Source organism: Bufo bufo, chromosome 5, assembly GCF_905171765.1.
Source record: "Bufo bufo chromosome 5, aBufBuf1.1, whole genome shotgun sequence".
NCBI classification, from domain to species: Eukaryota; Metazoa; Chordata; class Amphibia; order Anura; family Bufonidae; genus Bufo; species Bufo bufo.
The window spans coordinates 520,470,272-520,491,258 of NC_053393.1; the positions used below are offsets into that span (position 1 = coordinate 520,470,272).

General features: G+C 45.0%; 2 protein-coding genes across 2 annotated transcripts; both read left to right on the forward strand.

Moving 5' to 3' along the window:
- The first annotated feature begins 2,925 nt into the window (after positions 1-2,925).
- On the forward strand, positions 2,926-16,301 carry LOC121002615 (E3 ubiquitin/ISG15 ligase TRIM25-like). Its single transcript, XM_040434057.1, has 2 exons — positions 2,926-4,666; positions 16,170-16,301. Exon 1 carries the CDS (start codon positions 2,926-2,928, stop codon positions 4,657-4,659), a length of 1,734 nt encoding a protein of 577 aa, XP_040289991.1. The 3' UTR covers positions 4,660-4,666; positions 16,170-16,301.
- Positions 14,423-16,200, forward strand: LOC121002903 (E3 ubiquitin/ISG15 ligase TRIM25-like). Its single transcript, XM_040434549.1, has one exon. The coding sequence runs from the start codon at positions 14,443-14,445 to the stop codon at positions 16,183-16,185; it is 1,743 nt and encodes a 580-aa protein (XP_040290483.1). The 5' UTR covers positions 14,423-14,442; the 3' UTR covers positions 16,186-16,200.
- Positions 16,302-20,987: the final 4,686 nt, after the last annotated feature.

Consider the following 20,987-nt stretch of genomic DNA (forward strand, 5'->3'; position numbering starts at 1 on the left):
ACAAGCAGGTAGCCGTGCAATCCTTTCACTCAACGCTGCGAAGGCTTTCGACAGCGTCGAGTGGAAGTTCTTATGGAAAGTAATGGGGAGTATGGGGTTCGGACCCAAATTTGTATCCTGGGTAAAATTACTGTATAGAAGACCGAGAGCTAGAATACGGGGTATAAATGGGGTATTATCCGAGGCGTTTACTTTAGAAAGGGGTACACGTCAGGGGTGTCCTTTATCGCCGATGCTATTTGCCCTGGCTATAGAACCTCTGGCGCAGTTAATACGTGCAGATCCCAAAGTAACGGGTTTGACATATGGAGGAGTAGAGGAAAAAATTGCACTGTACGCCGATGATATGTTGCTCTTTCTAGACAACATTGAACAATCAATACCCCATGTCATGCAACTCATTGAGGAGTATGGTGCCTATTCGGGTCTAACCATTAATTGGGACAAATCAGTAATGCTCCCCATGGATTCGGTGCCGAGATCACTCCAGATCAAAATAGCTCCTTTGCAATTGGCCAGACAGTTTAAATACTTAGGGATACAGGTAACATATAGGCCACAAGATTATGTAGACTTGAATCTGAACCCACTACTGACAAAAAAGTGCCCAAAAGGTTGATAGCTGGTGTAAGTTGCCATTATTTGTTATAGGGAGAGCTAACTTAGTTAAAATGGTACTAATGCCACAATTTCTGTACATTTTGCACAATAGCCCAATTTGGATACCAATGAGACACTTCTACAAAATACAGGGGCTATTTAGGGCCCTAATATGGAATAACCAGTCCCCAAGAATTCGCTTAGAGACCTTACAGAGGGAGAAGGATAGTGGTGGACTGGCGATTTCCAACCCGTGGCTATACATTTTAGCGGCACAAGCTCAACAGTGCAAATCCTGTAGTGTCCTGGGTAACTCGGGGTCTGTTAGTGCGCTACTGTCTTACTTGATGGGAGGGAGACCACCAGGGTATATACTGGAGCTTGGCTCTGTTATTCGTCCCCCAGAACCTATCCCGTGTGTTACTCTACTATGCAAAGCATGGAAAAAACGTAAAGATATCACCAAAATCTCGGGGTGTAGTGCCCTTACTCCCTTATGGCACAACTCAAGTCTCCCGGAACTGAGTAGGTTGGAAGGCTTTGATAGTTGGGAGAAAAAAGGAATTTATTGGGTGTCACAACTGTATACAAACAAAATCATCAAGAGCTTTGAACAACTGAAGGAGGAGTTTCAGCTTACGAACACAAACTTTTATCAGTACTTACAATTACGCCACGCCTTGTCAGCGCAGGGAAAGACGACAGATCTGACTATACAGGCATCTATGATAGCGGAACAGATTAGAAAGGGAGGTGATACCAAAGGAGTGATCTCCGGCTTCTACAAGTTGTTGCTATCATTCTATCAGGACCACTTTCCATTGACTGTTAGGGAAAAATGGTCCCGTGAGGTTGGCCCCCTGAATGATGTGCAGTGGTCCGAAATACTGTCTAAAAACCCCTTGTTATCATTGTGTGAGACACACAGACTGTCACAACTATACTTAATACACAGGGTTTACAGAACACCTAAATTCCTACATAAGATAGGGGTACGCGACACATCTAACTGCCCAAAATGTGATATGTCGGAGGCACATATACTACACATGTTTTGTGAGTGCCATAGGTCCTTTTTGGAATCTAGTGTTCGATATTATTTTTCAGGTGTTCAGGATCAGAATTCCGTTAGATCCTTTGATATGTGTATTGGGCTTGTTACAAGACGAATTCACAACCGATCTCAATATTGGCATTAGTAGAACACTGTATCAAGCTAGGAAATTAATAGCCAAATACTGGATAAGCACTACAGTACCAACTAAGGAGGAATTTATTGCACGTATGAATGTGATAATTGGACATGAAAGGGGGGTATACTTTAAAAGAGGTATGAGCAAGAAGTTTGAGCCTATATGGGGACCATGGTTGAGAACGCCAGGACTACCCACTGGACGTCTTCTGTCCTTGCAACTGGGGGGGACGCCTAGATTATGGTGAAGTGTAACACGATAACGGGATGTTACTGATGAACGGGTTATGGTGGAAACAGGGGTAGTTGTTTCTCAAGCTGTGTGGAGGAGAAAAACGAGCTGACGTTGTGGCGCAGTGCAGGTTAGTGGGGGGGGGGGGGGGGTACACTCTTCTAAGTTTGTACTTTGTGTATTAATGTGCCCAAGTTGGGTCTTTACTTGTTTATGTCAATGTATATTTGATGTATGTCTATATGTACGAATTGAAAACTTTTAATAAAAATAACTTGATTTAAAAAATAAAAAAAAATACCTGCAGGAGAGCCAGAGTTGGTCAGCGAGGTCACCTGACCTAACCCCCACAGCCCAGGGAGTGATGCTCCATCCTTAAAACAGTGTAACACGAAACCAGCCGACCTCATGCTGTGTCCAAGGCTGAGTGGAAGCTGTGGAGCAGAATCCTCAAAAGCAATACCACCTACAGAAACAGAGCCCAGGACTGCAGCGGTGAAATGGAAGCACTGGCCACAGGTCACCGCTGAGCGCGGCGCCCGGGACCGCGGGGGAACAGCGGCGTACAGCAGCCACTGTTAGACAGACCATTCAATCAGTGCCTCTCAATCACATTATTTGCTATAAATTCAACTATATTATCTACTTTCATGTTTGCTTTCTTTTACTTCCCTGTACTGCAGATGGATTCTTCCTATGCTATCAATAAGTGGAGTCACTACATCTACTACATGAGGAATCCTACACCAGATCCCAGTAATCATTATCTTCCTCCTTATGAATCAGGACTAAACACAGTCCCTGAGCTGCAGGGGTTAATAGTTTGCTCTCAGAAGATCTCCGCCCTCTGCAGGAAGTGAAGAAACCTTTTCACTTTTGATTCCTGCTCTTCCTCACTACAATGGCATCTGCTGAGCTGAGGGACGAGCTGAACTGCTCCATCTGCCTGAGCCTCTATACGGATCCCGTATCCCTGAGATGTGGACACAACTTCTGCCGCTCGTGTATTGTAAGTGTGCTGGATGCACAGGAGGCAGGTGGAGTGTATTCCTGTCCTGACTGCAGAGCGGAATATCCAGAGCGTCCGGCCCTGAAAAAGAACCGGAAGCTAAGTAATATAGTTGAGCATTTCTTATTTACTCAGCCTGATATGGAGAAGACCAGAACCTTCTGTAGTTACTGCACAAAGTCTCATGTAGCAGCTGTGAAGTCATGTCTACAGTGTGAGAACTCTCTATGTGATGACCACTTGACCGTCCACAACCAGACGATGGACCATGTATTATCAGAACCCACCAGCTCCTTTGGCAACAAAAAATGTTCGATCCACAAGAAGGTTCTGGAGTATTATTGCCCAGAGGATGATACTTGTCTATGTGTGTCTTGCTGTCTGGTTGGCAAGCACAGGGGACACCAGGTGGAACTTCTAGATGAGGCTTCAGAGAAGAAGAAGAAGAAACTGAGGAAATATCTTGATGAACTAAACCCACAAAAAGCAGAAATTCTGGCAAAAATGCACAGTCTGCACAATGATAAGGGAAAGATCAAGGAGAAAGCCTCTGAGAAGAGGAAGAACATCAATACGTTATTTATCAACATTAGGGAGCAACTGGACATTGCAGAAAAGAAAGTTCTGAGTGAGATCTCCAGGCAGGAGATGAAGATTCTGTCCCAGATATCTGATCTGATGAAGAAGATGGAAATAAAAGAGGACGAGCTGTCCAGGAAGATGCATCATGTGGAGGAGATGTGTCGTGTCTCTGACCCAATAAGACTCTTACAAGAAAGTGACATTACAGTATGTAGTCCTGGAGATGATGAGGACACAGGTGGAGATGGTGGACAGACTAATTCTGAGGAGGTGGGACTGGTCCCAGAACAAGCTGAAGTTCATGTGTTTGATAAAGTGCAGGATAATGAGACTGACCCAAAAACCGTCCTACAAGAATCAGACCAAAGAGCATCCCTTAGTGACAAGAGTGTGGTGACAGAAGAAGCTGCAGTTAGTGACGATGAGATGGCTGATGATCTGGAAGATGTTCTGATCTCCTCAATTTTACACCGATCTATGAAGGATGTTGTCACCTATGTAACATCAGAGCTCGGATTCCATGTTCCTGACATACTGCTGGATGTGGACACGGCTCATACAGACATGGGGTTATCAGAAGATCTGAGAACAGCAACAGATTTGGGCATAAAGCAGGGCCGACCAGAATCTCCAGGAAGGTTTCAGACATACTGCCAGGTATTAAGCCAATGTAGCTTCTCCTCAGGAAGACAGTACTGGGAGGTAGAATGGAACCAGACAGGAGATTGTGGCATCGGAATGTCCTATCCCAGTATAGAAAGGAATGGAGATCAGTCTGCTTTAGACGATAACGATAAAACTTGGTGTTTGATTCTGTCTGATAAAACATGTTCAGCATTTCACAACTCAGTCAACCCAGTCCCTGATGTAAATCTAACTTGTCCAACACTTGGAGTCTTCTTAGACTATGAGGCCGGGCGTCTGTCCTTCTATGAGCTGTGTGACCCCATCAGACACTTGCACACCTTCCGCGCCTCATTCACTGAACCCTTACATGTTATCCTCTATGTTTTCGGCAGAGCCTCTGTTAAAATAAGAAGCTGATTCCTATGTAGCCCACATTGTAATCACTATATGGATCTGTAGAAAGCTTGTCTTTAGTAGGCCCCTCTGAGAACGTGAAGCATATGGCAGCTGCCATTTTTCTTGTTTGATTTGTTTTTTCCTTCTTTGGAGATGGGGGGGGGGGGGGGGTTAAAAGGGTAGAAATTTGTAGTCAGTTTTTCTTGAGCCTGTGTTTGGAGTACTTTATGCCACATTTATTAAATGTCACATGTTGTTTGATAAATTTGTCTTGGCCTTAGACCTAGCACTCTTGTCTAGAAAAGCTTCTCCACTTTTCCTACTTCACTTTCCTCTTAGATTGAGATTGCGACTTAAAAAAAAAAGTCTTAATGGTAAATTTGGAGTGAAAGTCATTAACATAACTAGGCTACTTTCACACTGACGTTTCTGGGTCAGTTTGTGAGATCCGTTCAGGGCTCTCACAAGCGGCCCAAAACGGATCAGTTTTGTCCTAATGCATTCTGAATGGATAAGGATCCGCTCAGAATGCATCAGTTTGCCTCCGTTCCGTCACCATTCCGCTCTGGAGACGGACACCAAAACGCTGCTTGCAGCGTTTTGGTGTCCGCCTGATAATGCGGAGCCAAACGGATCCGTCCTGACTTACAATGTAAGTCAATGGGGACGGATCCGTTTTCACTGACACAATATGGTGCAATTGAAAACAGATCCGTCCTCTATTGACTTTTAATGGTGTTCAGGACGGATCCGTTATGACTTTGTTCATGATAATGCAAACGGATCCGTTCTGAACGGATACAAGCGTTTGCATTATCGGTACGGATCCATCTGTGCAGATACAAGACGGATCCGCACCAAACGCATATGTGATGGTAGCCCTAACCACACCCACTTTTCCACCCACATTACGAAACTGGAGTGAGCGGTGTAAAAAAGCAAAAAGCCAGAAATCTGGAGTGAAATCATGATAAATCAGGGCCAAGATGCAATAGCATCAATGCTTGATCCGAATGGAAATTTTAAAGGGCTTTTCTGGGGAGAATTTGTTAACGGGCCAGAAACTGTTAACCCCTTTAGTGACATTCACGTCCATGTTGGGGGGTTTTAAATATGGCGCCCACTCAGCTAATGGTGACAGCCTATAAGACGCACCCTTGTTTACAAATATACTAAGAAAGGGTTACTTTGTATCAATTTATTTTATTAACAAAAGCTGATACTTCATCTAGTACTTTTCCTTCATCTACAACTACCAGACAAACAATCTTATCAACCTCATTACAACTATCAAACTAAAACATAGCCCCTTCTTATTAACCCTTTCAATACCAACTTCCTTAATAACTGAACCAGATGATATAAAGCAAACCGGTTCAAACAACTTCTAATGTCAAACCCATAACCCTATTATTTCCTAAGGACGCCCCCCACGATGTGGCTTTTGTTGCAGAATTTTCTACGACTGAAAATCGTTTCCATTCATTTGAATGGGGCGGCAAGCAGTGAAGTGACTTTCAGTTGCAGTAATTTCAGCGTGTGAAGACACCTAAGGCTACTTTCACACTTGCGTTCGGAGCGCGTCCGTCTGATGTTTCATCAGACGGATCCGCTCCTATAATGCAGACGTTTGTATCCGTTCAGAACGGATCCGTCTGCATTATAACTTAGAAAAATTTCTAAGTGTGAAAGTAGCCTGAACGGATCTTCAAACGGATCCGTCCCCCATTGACTTTCAATGTAAAGTCTGGACGGATCCGTTTGAAGATTGAGCCATACTGTGTCATCTTCAAACGGATCCGTCCCCATTGACTTACATTGTAAGTCTGGATGGATCCGTTTGCCTCCGCACGGCCAGGCGGACACCCGAACGCTGCAAGCAGCGTTCAGGTGTCCGCCTGCTGAGCGGAGCGGAGGCTGAACGCCGCCAGACGGATGCATTCTGAGCGGATCCGCCTCCACTCAGAATGCATTAGGGCTGGACGGATGCGTTCGGGGCCGCTTGTGAGCCCCTTCAAACGGAGCTCACAAGCGGAGCCCCGAACGCTAGTGTGAAAGTAGCCTAAGTCTTCCATTACTCAAAGACTAAGGGGGTCATTTACTAAGATGAAATACGTCTAAATTAGGCATATTTCAGGGGCAGATGGCAGCGCAGTGGTTAGTTGCAGCGCTATCTGCGATTTCGCCCCGCTCACGCCAGTTCTAAAATTGTGGGCGGGGAAGGGGACAGAGCGGCAGGCCAGTCTCATTCATCATATTGTGCGCCTGTTTTAGGCGTAGAAAAAGGTCTAAATGTAAGACAGCTCAGAAGACGTCCTACATTTAGAAGTGGCGCTGGATGCCCCGAAGTTATGGGGAGGCCGGCACCTCTTCATAACTTCGGTGGAACCACTGCCGACTATGGGACTTTATTAAGACTGGCGTCTAAAACACCGATCTTAATAAATGTGCCCCTAACTTGCCATACCTGACTCATCTCTTCCAAACACACAGAAGAGACAAACAATAGTTTTCCATCAGTGAGGTATGCAGGCCAACTCTCCATCCCTAAAAACACCAGAAGCAGCATATTCAACAATGGTAATGCCGTACACATTGCGACATTCAAGACCAGCTCTCTGATTAAAAGATAAATAAATAAAAAATCAGTGTGCACAATGGTCATTTAAACATTTTGTTAAACGCTTTATTTAAAGGGGTTGTCTAAGGCTACTTTCACACTTGCGTTCAGAACCGATCCGTCTGCATTATAGTTCAGAAAAAATTCTAAGTGTGAAAGTTAGTCAGACGGATCAGTTTGAAATTGCACCATATTGTGTCAACTTCAAACGGATCCGTCCCCATTGACTTACATTGTACGTCTGGACGGATCCGTTTGGCTCCGCACGGCCAGGCGGACACCCGAACGCTGCAAGCTGCGTTGGGATGTCCGCCTGCTGAGCGGAACGGAGGCCAAGCGGAGCCATCCTGATGCATTCTGAGCGGATCCGCATCCACTCAGAATGCATTGGGGCTCTACGGATCCGTTCGGGGCCGCTTGTGAGAGCCTTCAAACGGAGCTCACCAGCGGAACCCCGAACGCTAGTGTGAAAGTAGCCTTTTAAGTTATATTCATTGATGACCTATCCTTAGGATAGGTCATCAATATCAGATTGCATACATGATCCAGTGGATGCCCATATATAAGAGTCACACTACATAAGTACCGAACGTTTCGGCCTATATCGGCCTTCCTCAGCGGTATATGATCTGGCAGTGACGGCGGGCGTGTGCGCTGGACCACAGGTGGTCCAGCGCACCCGCCCGCCCGCCGTCACTGCCAGATCATACACCGATGAGGAAGGCCGATATAGGCCGAAACGTTCGGTACTTATGTAGTGTGACTCTTATATATGGGCATCCACTGGATCATGTATGCAGCATAAAACAAGTTGTGAATAATACATTTCACCGATTAATGGCAGCAAATTGAATCAGCTGTGTGCAGCAATTTTTTCTATTACTGACTACGACTAACAAGTCTTTTGCGAGCACCAGCGACAACGGTGTGCAATGCTTCACTTTGTGATCAATATCAGATCGGCTGGGGTCCGAAACCCGGCACCCCTGCCGATCAGCTGTTTGAAGAGTAGGCGCGCGCCGTGCCAGCGCTGCCTCCTCTTCACCGTTTACCTACTCGCTGTTGCATCTGTCATTACACCCAAGCCGTTCCATTCATGTCAATGGTACGGATCTCTTCTATACAAGTGTATGGGAACGTTCCGTTCCATTGAAATGAATGGGACGGCTTGGGTGTAATTACAGATGCACAAAAATCAATGAAAATATAGGTTACCTTTAAAATATAACTTTTAATATTATATATATAAAATATATGCCCTTAGATAATAGTGCACGTGCAGTACATAGAATGTAGTACCACCCCACTGCTTGGTGGGTATAAGGGTAATGCTAGGGAGGGAAAGGGAAAGAGGGAAAGGGGCTGCTGGGTCTCTGCCCCCAACCAAAACCCTAGTTAAAGAGCCCTTTTCCAGGTCCACTGCAACCTCCTACACCATCCCTATATCCTTTCCCTAGACAGTGCTCTGACTGCCCAGCTTCATCCTGAAGGGGGAAGGAAAGGAGGGAGGGGTTCCCTAATAAATCAAATTAACCCACACAGCAAGGTTGCGCTCCCAGAGCCCGGGGACACAACAAATGTATGCAACGCTAGAGAGTAATCCCCTCGTCCAGCAAAGACAGAGTCGTCAGATCTCACGTCCGTGAGGCACCCGACACAAATGGCATAAACTGGTGAAAAGAGTGCTAAGAAAGACACCATTTAGCAGCCCGACGCGTTTCTCTGATGTTTGTCAGTTCGTCAGGGGCCTAAGCAAATTGATGTCAGCACCAGTGTCTTTGACTCACCCTCTGGTGGGGGCGGGTCAATATCAGTTTCACAAGATACTTTGCAGAAATCAATAACGAAAATTCATGCAATATAAATCCAAATTCACAACCTCCCACTGTAAGGCCTCTTTCACACGGGCGTTGTGGGAAAATGTGCGGGTGCGTTGCGGGAACACCCGCGATTTTTCCGCGCGAGTGCAAAACATTGTAATGCGTTTTGCACTCGCGTGAGAAAAATCGCGCATGTTTGGTACCCAAACCCGAACTTCTTCACAGAAGTTCGGGCTTGGGTTAGGTGTTGTGTAGATGTTATTATTTTCCCTTATAATATGGTTATAAGGGAAAATAATAGCATTCTGAATGCAGAATGCATAGTAAAATAGCGCTGGAGGGGTTAAAAAAAAATAATAATTATTTAACTCACCTTAGTCCACTTGATCGCGATGCCCGCCATCTGCTTCTGTCTCCTTTACTGAACAGGACCTGTGGTGAGCATTAATCACAGGTCAAGGACCTGTGGTGACGTCACTCCGGTCATCACATGATCCATCACCATGGTGATGGATCATGTGATGACCGGAGTGACGTCACCACAGGTCCTTGACCTGTAATTAATGCTCACCACAGGTCCTGTTCAGTAAAGGAGACAGAAGCAGATGCCGGGCATCGCGATTATGTGGACTAAGGTGAGTTAAATTATTTTTACATTTTTTTTAACCCCTCCAGCGCTATTTTACTAAGCATTCTGTATTCAGAATGCTATTATTTTCCCTTATAACCATATTATAAGGGAAAATAATAATGATCGGGTCCTAGCAACTACAATGATAATTGTGTAGTGCGGCCGAGTACAGCGCTCGGCTATCTCCAGAATTCCCAGCCAGCTACTCCATTCATTTCAGGGGGGCTGCAGGTGATACTGGACCCCCATTCTTGTGAACATTTGGGTCCTAACTATAATATCCCCACTGAACTAATAGCTAGCCCCCTATCCACGGGATACCTTCAAACAACCGGAATACCCCTTTAAAGAGCACCTATCGGCACAATCGGGCATGTTGCCTGAAAAGGTTTATCATGCTGAGTAAAATGATTCCTGTCTTGTTAGATTCGGTTGCAGTGGTTCCAAGAAAATAGACTTGTATTCTTCATGCAAATTAGGTCAGCAGGATCACTCCTACCATACTGTACCTTGATTAATAGGGTTGCTCCTGCTGACTCATGCTCTTTGAAATAAAACTCCACAATTCCCCCTACAGGAGTGGCAGCCGCACAGTGCTCCCCATAACAGTGCTAACCACACACTGCCCCACATAAGGACTGTCTCACACGAGCGAGTCCATTGCAGGAATCGCGCTCCGTGTGTGAGTGTGATCCTCCGCTCTGGACTTGCAGGAGCGCACGGCATTACCAGGATTTATAATGCTATGTGCCTCTGCTTGACCTTATTTCTACAGAATCATAGTGACAGCTTCATGTCAGTATGATTCTGTAGAAGTAAGGCCATGCAGAGACACATAGCATTATAAATCATGATAATGCCGTGCGCTCCTGCAAGTCCAGAGCGGAGGATCACACTCACACACGGAGCGCGATTCCCGCAATGGACTCGCTCGTGTGAAACAGCCTTAATAATGCCCACATTGTGCCCCTCACCGTAGTTATGCCCACTTTGTGCCCTCTTCACAGCAGTAATGCTCACATGTGCCACCCCTCACAGTAGCTGTACCCAGATGTGCCCCCTTCACAGTAGCTATGCCCAGATATGTGCCCCTCACAGTAGTTATGCTAACCTATGTGCCCCCTCACAGTAGTTATGGCTAGATATGTGCCCCCTTCACAATAATTATGCCCAGATGTGCCCCTTACTAGTTATGGACAAATGCCCACTCACAGTAGTTATTCCCACATATGTGCTACCTCACAGTAGTTTTGCCAGATATGTGCCCCTTCACAGTAGTTATGTTCAGATATGTGCCCCCTAACAGTAGTTCCGTCCAGATATGTGCCCCATTCACAGCTCACAGGAAGAAAAAAACAAAATGGTAAATGCTCACCTGGTTCCTCCGATGATCACAGCTCCCCAGCAGCAGGATACAATCACACATCACACTGCTGTGTAGGAGGAGAAGTAAAGAACATCAGTGCAATGTATGAGGGCATGGTGCTGCTGCTGGGGAGCGCCGGCAGCTGAATGGTGAAGAGGAGAGCAGACGGATCCCTGCTTCACCATTACAATCAGAGCAGGACATACCTCATCTGTTACAGGACAGTGGGAATCCAGGACTGTCCCGCCGGATCCGGGATGGTTGGGAGGTATGCAGTATTCATCATATCAGTTCCAGTCATAAAGTGCATCCCATAGTAGCGCCAACCACACAGTGCTCCACATAACAGTGCTAGCCAAACAGTGCTTCCTGCACACAACAGTGCTTCCTGCACACAACAGTGCTTCCTGCATACTTAAAGGGGTTGTGTCACTTTAGCAAATAGCATTTATTATATAGAGGAAGTTAATACAAAGCACTTACTAATGTATTATTATCCATATTGCTTCCTTACCTGGCTGGATCCATTTTTCCATCACATTATACACCGCTCGTTTCCATGGTTATGACCACCCTGCAATCCATCAGTGGTGGTCATGCTTGCACACTATAGAAAAAAGCACCAGCCTATGTGAGCTCCCACGGTCCCGGCCACCAGCGAGGCGAGCAGTTTTTCCTATGGTGTGCAAGCACGACCACCACTGATAGATTGCAGGGTGGTCGTAACTAGTGAGTGAATCGCGCTTAGGATCCAAGATCTGAAGTTGATTCATTCCCCAACTTTGTTTTAATACTATACAGGGACAGACCCGTCTCCGTACAGCATTAAAATGTGTGGGCTTTGGTGAGGCAAACTTCATTAAGTGTGAAGTCGCACAAGACTTCGGTGAAGAACTTTGGCCATCGATTCTACAACTTTAAAGACATTTTAAAACAGCAATCCGAAGTCGGCTTCAGTGCCTCTAATAGTCAGAATGTCATCACACGTTGTGCACCCCTGGTCTAGAAGAAAAATAACCCAGGATCCCGGTTTTGGAACTTTTAATATTTGTGTTTTTACTGGCAAGGCTTAACAGGCTTAGGACTCATGCACACGGACGTATATTCTTTCCGTGTTCCTTCCGTTTTTTTAGCGGACTGTATACGGAACCATTCATTTCAATGGGTCTGCAAAAAAAAAATACGGAAGTTACTTTGTGTGTTATTCAGTTTCCGTATGTCCGTATTTCCATTCTGCAAAAAAATAGAACATGTCCTATTATTGTCCGCATTACGGACAAGGATAGGACTGTTCTATTATGGGCCACCTGTTCTGCAAAATACATACAGTCGTGTGCATGAGGCCTTAGGCTGGGTTCACACGAGCGTTTCCGGATTAGGTCCGGATGCGGCAAACCCGTGCGAGTAGGAATGCAATTGCAGTCAGTTTTGACTGCGATTGCGTTCCGATGTTCAGTTTTTATCGCGCGGGTGCAATGTTTTTTGCACGCGCGTGATAAAAAATCGACTGTGGTACCCAGACCCGAACTTCTTCACAGAAGTTCAGGTTTGGGTTAGATGTAGTGTAGATTGTATTATTTCCCCTTATAACATGGTTATAAGGGGAAATAATAGCATTCTGAATACAGAATGCATAGTAGGTGATCAATAGAGGGTTAAAAAAAATAAAAAAAATTAACTCACCTCCTCCACGTAGTTCCCGGTCTCTTCTTTACTTCTTTAATGATGAACTACAGGCTAGGACCTGTGGTGACGTCAGATCACATGCTCCAATCACATGGTCCATCACCACGGTGATGTACCATGTGATTGGAGCATGTGATCTGACGTCACCAAAGGTCCTTTAGCCGACAGCTCATCAGAAGAGACCGGGAACTACGCGATCAAGAGGAGAAGGTGAGTTAATTTGTTTCTTTTTTTTAACCCCTCCAGCCCTATTGTACTATGCATTCTGTATTAAGAATGCTATTATTTTCCCTTATAACCATGTTATAAGGGAAAATACTACAGTGAATAGACTGTCACCTAGCAAACATGCGTGAAAATCGCACCGCATCCGCACTTGCTTGCGGATGCTTGCGATTTTCACGCAACCCCATTCACTTCTATGGGGCCTGCGTTGCCTGAAAAACGCAGAATATAGAGCATGCTGCGATTTTCACGCAACGCACAAGTGATGCGTGAAAATCATCGCTCATCTGAACAGCCCCATTGAAATGAATGGGTCCGGATTCAGTGCGGGTGCAATGCGTTCACCTACCGCATTGCACCCGCGCGGAAATCTCGCCCGTGTGAACGCAGCCTTAAAGGGATTCTGTCATGAGATTTGAGCCCTATAAGCTAAACATATGGCCAAGTCCGTACTAATAACATGAATCCTAAACTGCCCTTATTAAACCTGCTTGTGGCTCTATTAGCCCAAAAAACTGGTTTTTATAAGCTGTCACTCACCTACCTAAGGTGGCCAAGGGGTTTTACGTTAACCCAGGGTGCCCGCCCGCACCCCTCGCCGTTTGGTGCCCAGCGCCGCCTTCCTCACCTCAGCCCCGCCTCCGCAATCAGCCTGATGTGCCGCGGACTCCTGGCAGCGGCTTCGTTGAGCATCAGGCCGGCAGCGGCTTCGTTAAACATCAGGCCGGCGCATGCGCACTTCACTCAACGAAGCCGCTGCCAGGAGTCCGCGGCGCATCAGGCTGAGCCTAGTGCGCAGGCGCCGGATCTAGCAGAGGGACGGGAGGATTGCGGAGGCGGGGCTGAGGTGAGGAAGGCGGCGCTGGGCACCAGACGGCGAGGGGTGCGGGCGGGCACCCTGGGTTAACGTAAAACCCCTTGGGCACCTTAGGTAGGTGAGTGACAGCTTATAAAAACCATTTTTTTGGGCTAATAGAGCCACAAGCAGGTTTAATAAGGGCAGTTTAGGATTCATGTTATTAGTACGGACCTGGCCATATGTTTAGCTTATAGGGCTCAAATCTCATGACAGAATCCTTTTAAGGCTGGGTTCACACGGGCGAGACCTGGAGGTCATCATTAGGCTTTGAGCTACCAGACCATTCAATCAGTTCCTCGCAATCACATTATTTGTTATGAAGTCAACTATGTTATCTACTTTTATGTTTTTATCTTTCTTTTACTTCCCTGTACTGCTGATGGATTCTTCCTATGCTATGAAAAGGTGGAGTCACTACATCTACTACATGAGGAATCCTACACCAGATCCCAGTAATCATTGTCTTCCTCCTTATGAATCAGGACTAAACACAGTCCCTGAGCTGCAGGGGTTAATAGTCTGTTCTCAGAAGATCTCCGCCCTCTGCAGGAAGTGAAGAAACCTTTTCACTTTCGATTCCTGCTCTTCTGTGCTACAATGGCGTCTGCTGAGCTGAGGGACGAGCTGAACTGCTCCATCTGCCTGAGCCTCTATACGGATCCCGTATCCCTGAGATGTGGACACAACTTCTGCCGCTCGTGTATTGTAAGTGTGCTGGATGCACAGGAGGCAGGTGGAGTGTATGCCTGTCCTGACTGCAGAGCGGAATATCCAGAGCGTCCGGCCCTGGAGAAGAACAGGAAGCTAAGTAATATAGTGGAGCATTTCTTATCTACTCAGCCTGATATGGAGAAGACCAGAACCTTCTGTAGTTACTGCACAAAGTCTCCTGTACCAGCTGTGAAGTCATGTCTGCAGTGTGAGAACTCTCTATGTGATGACCACCTGACCGTCCACAACCAGACGATGGATCATGTATTATCAGAACCTACCAGCTCCTTTGGCAACAAAAAATGTTCCATCCACAAGAAGGTTCTGGAGTATTACTGCCCAGAGGATGATACTTGTCTATGTGTGTCTTGCTGTCTGGTTGGCAAGCACAGGGGTCACCAGGTGGAACTTCTAGATGAGGCTTCAGAGAAGAAGAAAAAGAAACTGAGGAAATATCTGGATGAAGTAAACCCACAAAGAGCAGAAATAAATACAAGAATTCAGAGGCTGCACAATCATAAGGAGAAAATCCATGAGAAAGCCTCTGAGAAGAGGAAGAACATCAATAAGTTATTTATAAACATTAAGGAGCAACTGGAAATTGCAGAAAAGAAGGTTCTGAGCGAGATCTCCAGGCAGGAGATTAAGATGGTGTCCCAGATAGATGATCTGATGAAGAAGATGGAAATAAAAGAGGACGAGCTGTCCAGGAAGATGCATCATGTGGAGGAGATGTGTCGTGTCACTGACCCAATAAGACTCATACAAGAAAGTGACATTACAGTATGTAGTCCTGGAGATGATAAGGACACAGGTGGAGATGGTGGACAGATGAATTCTGAGGAGGTGGGACTGGTCCCAGGACAAGCTGAAGTTCATGTGTTTGATTCCGAGACTGACCCAAAAACTGTCCTACAAGAATCAGGCCAAAGAGCATCCCTTAGTAACAAGAGTGTGGTGACAGAAGAAGAAGCTGCAGTCAGTGACAATGAGATGGCTGATGATCTGGAAGATGTTCTGATCTCATCAATATTACACAGATCTATGAAGGATGTTATCACCTATGTAACATCAGAGTTCGGGATCCATGTTCCTGACATACTGCTGGATGTGGACACGGCTTATACAGACATAGGATTATCAGAAGATCTGAAAACAGCAACAGATTTGGACTTAAATCAGGGCCGACCAAAATCTCCCGGAAGGTTCCAGACATACTGCCAGGTATTGAGCCGATGTAGATTCTCCTCAGGACGACATTACTGGGAAGTAGAGTGGAACCAGATAGGAAAATGTGCCATCGGAATGTGTTATCCCAGTATAGAAAGGAATGGTCATAAGTCTGGTATAAGCAATAACGATAAATCTTGGTGTTTGTTTCTGTCTGATAAAAAATGTTCAGCATTTCACAACTCAGTCATCCTAGTCATTGATGTAAATCCAACTTGTCGAACACTTGGAGTCTTCTTAGACTATGAGGCCGGGCGTCTGTCCTTCTACCAGCTGTGTGACCCCATCAGACACTTGCACACCTTCCGCGCCTCCTTCACTGAACCCTTACATGTTATCCTCTATGTTCTTGATGAAGCCTCTGTTAAAATAAGAAGTCCCAGGCCGCCCACATTATAATCACTATATGGATATGTAGAAAAGTTACCCTCAGCAGGACCTTCTGAGACCACAAAACATATTGGAAGCTGCCATTTTGTCCAGTTTGATTTTATTTTTTTTTCTTCTTTGAAGATGGGAGGGGGGGGGAATGATTTATCATGAAAATAATATTTGAAGTCAGTTTTTCTTGAGTCTGTGTTTGGAGTACTTTCTGCCACATTTATCAAATGTCACATGTTGTTTGAAAAATTTGTCTTGTTCTTAGGCCTCATGCACATGACCGTTGTGTGTTTTGCAATCCGCAAAACACGGATGGTGTCCGTGTGCGTTCCGCAATTTGCCATTGATATAACTGCCTATTCTTGTCCGCAAAATGGACAAGAATAGGACAGGTTACATTTTATTTGCGGGACAACGGAACGGAGCAACGGATGCGGACAGCACACAAAGTGCTATCCGCATCTTTTGCGGCCCTATTGAAGTGAATGCAGACCAAAACAACGGTCATGTGCATGAGGCCTTAAACCTAGCACTTTTGTCTAGAAAATCTACTCCACTTCACTCTCCTCCTAGATTGAGACTGCGACTTTTATAAAAAGTCTTAGGCCCCTTTCACACTGGCGAGTATTCCACACGGATGCGATGCGTGAGTTGAACGCATTGCACCCGCACTGAATTCCGACCCATTCATTTCTATGGGGCTGTGCACTTGAGCGGTGATTTTCACGCATCACTTGTGCGTTGCGTGAAAATCGCAGCATACTCTATATTCTGCATTTTTCACGCAACGCAGGCCCCATAGAAGTGAATGGGGTTGCGTGAAAATCGCAAGCATCCGCAAGCAAGTCCGGATGCGCTGCGATTTTCACGCACGGTTGCTAGGAGACGATCGGGATGGAGACCCGATCATTATTATTTTCCCTTATAACATGGTTATAAGGGAAAATAATAGCATTCTGAATACAGAATGCATAGTAAAATAGCGCTGGAGGGGTTAAAAAAAATAAAAAAATAATTTAACTCACCTTAGTCCACTTGATCGCGCTGCCGGCATCTCCTTCTGTCTCCTTCTTTGCTGATTGTAGGAACAGGACCTGTGGTGACGTCACTCCGGTCATCACATGATCTTTTACCATGGTGATGGATCATGTGATGGACCATGTGACGACCGGAGTGACGTCACCACAGGTCCTGTTCCTACAATCAGCAAAGAAGGAGACAGAAGGAGATGCCGGCAGCGCGATCAAGTGGACTAAGGTGAGTTAAATTTTTTTTTTTTTTAAATTAACCCCTCCAGCGCTATTTTACTATGCATTCTGTATTCAGAATGCTATTATTTTCCCTTATAATCATGTTATAAGGGAAAATAATACAATCTACAGAACACCGATCCCAAGCCCGAACTTCTGTGAAGAAGTTCGGGTTTGGATACCAAACATGCGCGAATTTTCTCACGCGAGTGCAAAACGCATTACAATGTTTTGCACTCGCGCGGAAAAATCGCGCGTGTTCCCGCAACGCACCCGCACATTTTCCCGCAACGCCCGTGTGAAAGAGGCCTAAATGATAAATCTGGAGTGAACGTCATTAACATAACTAACCACACCCACATTACGAAACTGGAGAGAAATCATGATAAATCAGGGCCAAGATACAATAGCATCAATGCTTGATCCGAATGGAAATTTTAAAGGGGTTTTCTGGAGAGAATTTGTTAATGGGCCAGAAACTGTTAACCCCTTTAGTGACATTCACGTCCATGTTGGGGGGTTTAAAATATGGCGCCCACTCCGCTTCTGGTGTCAGCCTATAAGACGCACCCGTAAGAAAGGGTTACTTTGTGTCAATTAGGGTACTTTCACAGTAGCGTTATTTTTTTCCGGTATTGAAATCCGGTAAAGGGTCTCAATATCAGAAAAAAACGCATCAGTTTTGTCCTAATGCATTCTGAATGGAGAGCAATCCGTTCAGTATGCATCAGGATGTCTTCTGTTCCATCCCTTGTACGGTATTTGACTGGACAAAATACCGCAGCACGCTGCTGTATTTTTCTCCGGCCAAAATCCCGGAACAATACCGCACTTGCTTAATTTCCATAGAGATGTACTAATGCCGGATCCGGTACCAAGTGTTTTGGAAATTGTCTCATTGCCGGATCCGGTTTTCCGGACTGCGCATGCGTTGGGATATAGGAGGAGCTAGTTTCTCTTTTAATCTTTGAATGCTGGATCCGTTATTCCGGATGATACCGGATGAGACAGATCCGGTATATCACCAGATCTGTCAAACGGATCCGGAAAAAAACAGATATCCGTTTGTATACGGATTGCCGGAACTGCCTGCCGGATTCTAAAAACGCTAGTGTGAAAGTACCCTTAATCTAATTATTTCATTAACAAAAGCTGATACTTCATCTAGTACTTTTCCTTCATCTACAACTACCAGACAAACAATCTTATCAACCTCATTACAACTATCAAACTAAAACATAGCCCGTTCTTATTAACCCTTTCAATACCAACTTCCTTAATAACTGAACCAGATGATATAAAGCAAACCGGTTCAAACAACTTCTAATATCAAACCCATAACCCTATTATTTCCTAAGGACGCCTTCGCACGATGTGGCTTTTATGTTTAAACTGTTTTTATTTAGTTCATTTATCAAAAACGATTAACATGTCCACATTTCATTCAATGAAGTACATAATATATATACAGTACAGACCAAAAGTTTGGACACAACTTCTCATTCAAAGAGTTTTCTTTATTTTCATGACTATGAATTAACACATGTGGAATTATATACATAACAAACAAGTGTGAAACAACTGAAAATATGTCATATTCTGGGTTCTTCAAAGTAGCCACCTTTTGCTTTGATTACTGCTTTGCACACTCTTGGCATTCTCTTGATGAGCTTCAAGAGGTAGTCCCCTGAAATGGTCTTCCAACAGTCTTGAAGGAGTTCCCAGAGATGCTTAGCACTTGTTGGCCCTTTTGCCTTCACTCTGCGGTCCAGCTCACCCCAAACCATCTCGATTGGGTTCAGGTCCGGTGACTGTGGAGGCCAGGTCATCTGGCGCAGCACCCCATCACTCTCCTTCATGGTCAAATAGCCCTTACTTTCAATGTTTTCCCAATTTTTCGGCTGACTGACTGACCTTCATTTCTTAAAGTAATGATGGTCACTCGTTTTTCTTTGCTTTTTTCTTGCCATAATACAAATTCTAACAGTCTATTCAGTAGGACTATCAGCTGTGTATCCACCTGACTTCTCCTCAACGCCACTGATGGTCCCAACCCTATTTATAAGGCAAGAAATCCCACTTATTAAACCTGACAGGGCACACCTGTGAAGTGAAAACCATTTCAGGGGACTACCTCTTGAAGCTCATCAAGAGAATGCCAAGAGTGTGCAAAGCAGTAATCAAAGCAAAAGGTGGCTACTTTGAAGAACCTAGAATATGACATATTTTCAGTTGTTTCACACTTGTTTGTTATGTATATAATTCCACATGTGTTAATTCATAGTTTTGATGCCTTCAGTGTGAATCTACAATTTTCATAGCATAAAAATAAAGAAAACTCTTTGAATGAGAAGGTGTGTCCAAACTTTTGGTCTGTACTGTATGTAACAACAAAAGTACATACCAGCAAAAGTATCTCTGCAATGTGACACGTTAATAGGGCGTGAGGGAACAACCCCATCACTATTTTAGAAAAGAAGACACTAAACATACAAGAAAGAGGAAAAGGAAGAAGGAGGAAAGGAAAGGTAAAGATAAAGAGAGAGAAGGGGGAAGGGGAAGGAAGGGGGGAAGGAGGGGAAGTATATGATGAGAGTGCCTGCCATTTACGAAGTGAGTACTGACAGAAGTTCTGGAGAGTCTTGAAACTCAATCCACTGCGACCATACCTTTTGGAATTTGTTCGAAAGGTCCGAAGCCTCAGCAGAAATCTCCTCCATTCTGTTTATGTACAACATTTCTTGATACCATTCTCTGATGTTAGGTGCATGTACGGTGCGCCAATGTCTAGGGATCACAGACCTGGCTGCGGAGATAAAAAATCTCAACATATTGCGTTTCTGAGAAGCGATGGAACCTGGTAGGATGGAGAGGAGCGCCACTTGAGGTGTGTTTTCTATTGACTTCCCAGTCATTTTCCTATATATGTCAAAGATTTTGTTCCAGAAAGGTTTTACCTTATTACAGCCCCACCAGATATGCAACATAGTCCCCTTTTCTGTGCTGCATCTCCAACAGGTTTCTGGTACTGATGGGAATATCCTATGTAATCTAGCTGGGTACCTGTACCATCGAGCCATAATCTTATAGTTTTTTTCCCTGTGCTGAACAGGCCATTGATAATTTGTGAGAGAATATAAACGCTTTCTGTTGATCCTCCTTTGTTAGAGAGGCATCTAGCTCTTGTTCCCAACCTGAAATAAAGCTCGGTCTGCCCTGATATGTATCTTCCATCAGATTCCTATATAGCAAAGAAATCAGGTGAGTCGGCGGAGATGGTAACAGAAATAATTTCTCCGTTTCAGATAAGGATTTTCCAAAGGAACCTTTCTCACCTTTTGAGGAAATGTACGATTTCAATTGTTCGTATTCCAACCAGGAAATACGAGCATTCAAGTGTTTTGCGGACAAGTCCTGAAAGGACGGCAAAGGAGATCCTGATAGGATGTGATAAAAGCGTGGATCCGCAGAGGCCTGCATCCCCAGGAAGGAATCCCTATTGGAACTAGCTGGAAAAGCTGGATTGTGGAAGAGTGGAGTTAAGGGACTAAATTTTCTAGAACAAATGCC

Excerpts from the sequence above, each read along its gene's own strand:
- LOC121002615 (XM_040434057.1), top strand. The coding sequence starts at position 2,926 with ATGGCATCTGCTGAGCTGAGGGACGAGCTGAACTGCTCCATCTGCCTG.
- LOC121002903 (XM_040434549.1), top strand. The coding sequence starts at position 14,443 with ATGGCGTCTGCTGAGCTGAGGGACGAGCTGAACTGCTCCATCTGCCTG.